This window comes from Mus caroli, chromosome 19, assembly GCF_900094665.2.
Source record: "Mus caroli chromosome 19, CAROLI_EIJ_v1.1, whole genome shotgun sequence".
Classification (NCBI taxonomy): domain Eukaryota; kingdom Metazoa; phylum Chordata; class Mammalia; order Rodentia; family Muridae; genus Mus; species Mus caroli.
The window spans coordinates 42,419,557-42,424,511 of NC_034588.1; the positions used below are offsets into that span (position 1 = coordinate 42,419,557).

General features: G+C 43.6%; 1 protein-coding gene across 1 annotated transcript in view; it reads right to left on the reverse strand.

Moving 5' to 3' along the window:
• Positions 1-4,955, reverse strand: part of Oga (O-GlcNAcase) — a 34,485-nt gene that overhangs the window by 20,570 nt on the left and 8,960 nt on the right. Inside the window, exons 7-8 of the mRNA XM_021151373.2 lie at positions 3,365-3,463; positions 1,385-1,669 (exon numbers count right to left, since the gene is read on the reverse strand). Coding sequence (XP_021007032.1) covers positions 1,385-1,669; positions 3,365-3,463 — 384 coding nt within the window. The remainder of the gene's footprint in view (positions 1-1,384; positions 1,670-3,364; positions 3,464-4,955) is intronic.

Here is a 4,955-nt window from a genome sequence, read left to right on the forward strand (position 1 = left end):
AAAAATTAAAAAAAAAAAAAACCCACAAATATCAGATCTTCCAATAACCACCTACAAAGTCACTTACCTGCTTAAGGTTCCAACTAAAATAAGTATGTTAGAATCATTAGAAAAATTGGTTATACATGTTCACCTAATACCAATAAGGAGATGGCAAGGTTAAATAAAAACATTACACTAACCTTTACATAAAGAAAACACACCTGAGTCTTCAAGCTCTTATAACATCATTGTTACAAAATCACTAAGGTATAGTCTTTTTTGTCTTTTTTTCAGGATAGGATCTCACTCTGTAAGGTCTCACCGGTTGTCCCTGAACTATGGATATGTAGACCAGGCTGGTCTCTAACTCAGACATCTGCCTGCCTGCCTCTATTTCTGAGTGCGGGACTACCCACAGACTGGGCATAAGGCCATACAATTCTGAGTGGACAGGCCTAAGTCAGCTTGGCATTCAGAAACTCTAGCGAGAAGCACATCTGAGTTTGGCTAATCTAACATCTATCATGTAAATGTTATCATGCTCTGTCTTAAAATATGTAGGAGTTAAACACCATACATGCACATTATACTCCTAATTGTGTCTCTTATTGGAGTTAAACAGCAATGACCAAGCCATTAAAGGCCTCAACTCAATGAAAAATTGCAAGGGCACAGACTATAGCTACATACATACACCATGTGTCATGACAGAAAGGACTCCTACCCCAAATGTCATCAGTAACCCTGCCTCAGACTAACTTCAAATTTTTAAGAATTGTATTTATCACTATGTGTACCCAGTGTCTGTGGGCACACACGGATGCCTTGGCACACACATGGAGACCAGAGGGTAACTTTGTCAAGTTCCTTCTTCCTTCCATTCTGTGGTTCCAGGCACGGAATTTCAGGTTGCTAGCTCACACAAGTAGCATCTTTAACCCTGCTCTAACTTTCAAATGTTTATGACCAGTATTTTTCACTGAGCCCCTACACAGCAACTCTCCTTATACTTAATCCAGCTCAACTGCCTGTCAGCTGTTTGCCAACACTGCAAGTTCTCTCTCTTCCTGCTACCATACTGCAGACAGGCATCATAGCATGACAGACACTACAGACACCTGCATGTCTTCCTGAACTGACTGTTTTTTCAAGAGTGGTACACTTAATTCTTCCTACTCAACACCCAGGAAGGTGCACCTGGCACACAGTATCATTAAATGCATGTCGATACACAGTCAACATTCTCACTTTTAACTCTAATTAGTAACTTGTGCAAGGGCATCAGTCTTTTTCGGTTATGTATGGAGGTAAGAGATGAAGACACACTGTAACGAAGGCTGTACTGAGACACAGAGCAACAGTGCTTCCAAGCCCCAGTCCACCACCAACCCCCGGTACTTACTCATCACCACATCCTTCCTCACTCCGTTCATGTTTGACTTGTACCAAGTGGCAAGGGTGTGTATGGCAACGTAGTTAGCTTCAAATTCACAATTTGGATTGGTTAGTACTCCCTTTAGCCGTGGGATGAGCTCTGTGGATCTTCCTTTGTAGGGGCCCAGAAACAGCCTCTTCTGGTCATAATCATTAGCGTGAATGTTATCCCAGATCACTGGCGCTCTCCTAATGATCTTAGAAACTTCTTCAATAGATTCCACTGGAATTTCTTTTGAAACAACTTTTGGACCTAGAAATAATTTATTGAAAGAACTTATTTACGAAACTTCCTATGCGGTTCTTAACATGCACTGCAGCAGGGCTGGCGAGCAGGCTCAGTGGCTGAGAGCAATTGCTACCCTTGCAGAGAGCGTGGGTTAGATTCCCAGCACGCACATGGCAACTCCTCAGGATCCTTGATTCCAACTCCAGGGAATCTGTGCCTTCTAACGCCCATGGGCACCAAGCATGCACACAGATGCACGCAGGTAAAATAAACGTGAAAATAAATAGATCTTCCAAGGCGAGTTTGACAACCTGAGTTCAAGCTCCATGATCTACAGGGTAGATGGAGAGAACCAAGTCTCACAAGTTGTCTTTGGCCTGTGCACAAGCGTGCACACACAGACATCAAATGAAAAGAGGAGTTGGTGAGATGGCTCAGTGGTTAAGAACACTGGCTGCTTTTCCAGAGACCCTGAGTTCAATTCCCAGGAACCACATGGTGGCTCACAACCATTTATAAAGGTATCTAATGCCCTCTTCTGGCATGTGGTGTACATTCAGCCAAGCGTTCAAACATTAAAATTAAAAACTGTAATGAGATGAAATACGCTGGGAAGGTTAGTAGCATGGCTCAGTATATAAAAGCGCCTGCCCACCAAGCCGACGACCAGCACCCTAATGGCAGACGGTTTCAGCTCCCATAGAGTGCTCTCTAACCTACATACATATCCCACGGCAGGGGTCAGGGAATGGAGGGTCCACACAGTCTCTCTCATGTGTAATGAAAGATTTAAATACGACCTGGGCTCAGGAGATGGCTCGGCTGGTTAAGGAGAGAGATGGTGTCAGAAGTTGTTCCCTGACCACCACACGTGTACCCTGACACATGTAATCACACATACACCACTTACAGAAACTGAGCAATAAAGTAATTGAAAGTACATAAGCAGCTTTGTTTTCTTCATGTACACAATTTCAAAGTTCCTCTCTCCACCAACCTCGTTTCTGAAGCAATGGAGATTAAACCCAGGGTTTCACATGTAGTAAGCTGATAGCTACACTGCTAAACTCTATCCCATCTCCCCTGCCTCCCTTCTCTTCAGTTATGTATAAGGTTGTATTCAGTCTAATAATCCTCCTGCTCCAGCCTCCCAAGTGTAGAACAACCACTGTGTACCACACCTCACCCAGCTGCTCAATTTTTCTTTTAAATTTTTTTTTCTTTTTTAAGTCAGTCTCTTCTGTGCAGCCCTGGCTGTCCTGAAACTCACTATGTGGACCAAGCTGGTCTTGAAATCACAAAGATCCATCGGCCTCTGCTTTCCAAATTTTGGGATTAAAGGTATGTGCCACTATGGCTTGCTCCATTTTTCTTGCTGAAATAATAACACAGCAACATATCCTTTAACTCATTTTATAAAACAGAAGTTTCCTAAGAGTCCAGTGACACAGCTAAATAGTTAAGAGTTGCCAAAATAGACGATGCCCTGGGTTGGATCCACAGCATCACAGAAACTGGGTGAAACTGGGTGCATTGGACATAGCTGCATTCCCAGTACTTGGGAAGTAAGAATTGTTAAATTCAAGGTCATCCTTGGCTACACAGAAAATGCAAGACCCTGTCTCAAAAGATAATACTTTTATATTTACCCAATAAAAAGAGACCAGTTTCTCTAATCCCTGGTAATGGAAGCTTTACGACAGATTCCTAAGGACTTACCTGTCCAAAGCACCTCAATTCCGGGTAGAAGCTTCTCACCCACAGTCCTCAAGTAAGGAGACTGAGGTACATTTGGGTAACAGAAAGTGCCACAGTATTCTGAACATACAAGGGGAGAAAGATAAATCAGGACTGCAGTGCTCATTTGTAACTGGGCAAAATGCTTACAAATTCTGTATTATTTTTATTCAAACAATAAAGGGTTCTGTATCATACATGAAAGGAGTAAACTTAAGCAGATGTTACATATGATCAGACATTCAAACTGGGTGGTGTGCCTGCCTGTAAACTCAACTCCAGAGCCCAAGATAGGAAGTTCCCATTGTGCCAGTCTAGACTCAGCAGCGGTGTTACTGAGCAGCCTTTGTTACATGGAGCCTCTTTCTCTTTTCTTTGGGGAACAGGGGATGTAAGCAGCCCACACTAGCCTTGGCCTGGCAGGGCTTCACTGCCCTGCTCCCCAGCACTCAGGTTACTGACATCATCTCCATGCCCAGTTTCCAGAAACAAACCAAACCAAAGAGAACCTTCCTGTGATGTGGCAATTTCTGGTTTCTTTGGAGACCCAGTTAGGTCATAATGATATTTTGCTGTGGCAGACAGGTGAAAGGATGTTTTGCTGAAGCAGACACGATTGAGAGGTGTTTTTGGATACATGATATTTAGAAAGAATATAAATAGGACCCCACAGGCTGTGGAGGAAGCCATCGCATTGGTTCCCTTTGCTTTGGTTTGACAGTCTTTGTGGACACTCATATACTGGCTAGCCTGGCATCAAGTTGCTGATCTTCACTCACTGCAACTTCACAGAATAACTCGCCAAAGAACTAAAGATATTCTGGCAGCTTCTGGCAGAGCCCGGAGGTTTATTCTGGATCGAGATGCCAAAGCTGATGCTGATTCGTGTGCGGGTGTCAGGCAAGCAGACTGATTTGGGTTGGTGTTTGCTAGAAGACTGGACTGCTGACAACGAAGATTGTAATCGCCCCAAAGAACTACTTCTAAACAGGTCCACAACCCGCTTTACCCTGTTAACTTGGGTGGTGGGCTAGGAGGGAGCCTGGCATGTTTGAGAACCCTTATTAAGGGCTGGAGAGATGGCTCAGCAGTTAAGAGCATTGACTGCTCTTCCAGAGGTCCTGAGTTCAAATCCCAGCAACCACATGTGGCTTACAAACATCTGTAAAGGGATCTGATGTCCCCTTCTGGTGTGTCTGAAGGCAGCTATAGTGTACTTATATATAATGAATACATAAATCTTTAAAAACAAAGAAACAAAAAACCAAAACAAAACACACCAACCTCTTATTAAAGTAGGTTTTGAAAAAGCTAAGCCCACAATCCCTATGTACCACAGCCTTACTCAGCTTTGGGAACCTGTATCTTAAAAATAAACAAAACCAGGGCTGGAGAGATGACTCAGTTGTTAAGAGCGCTGACTGAAGCCAGGCAGTGGTGGCGCATGCCTTTAATCCCAGCCCTTGGGAGGCAGAGGCAGGCGAATTTCTGAGTTCGAGGACAGCCTGGTCTACAAAGTGAGTTCCAGGACATCCAGGGGAACACAGAGAAACCCTGTCTCAAAAAAAAAAAA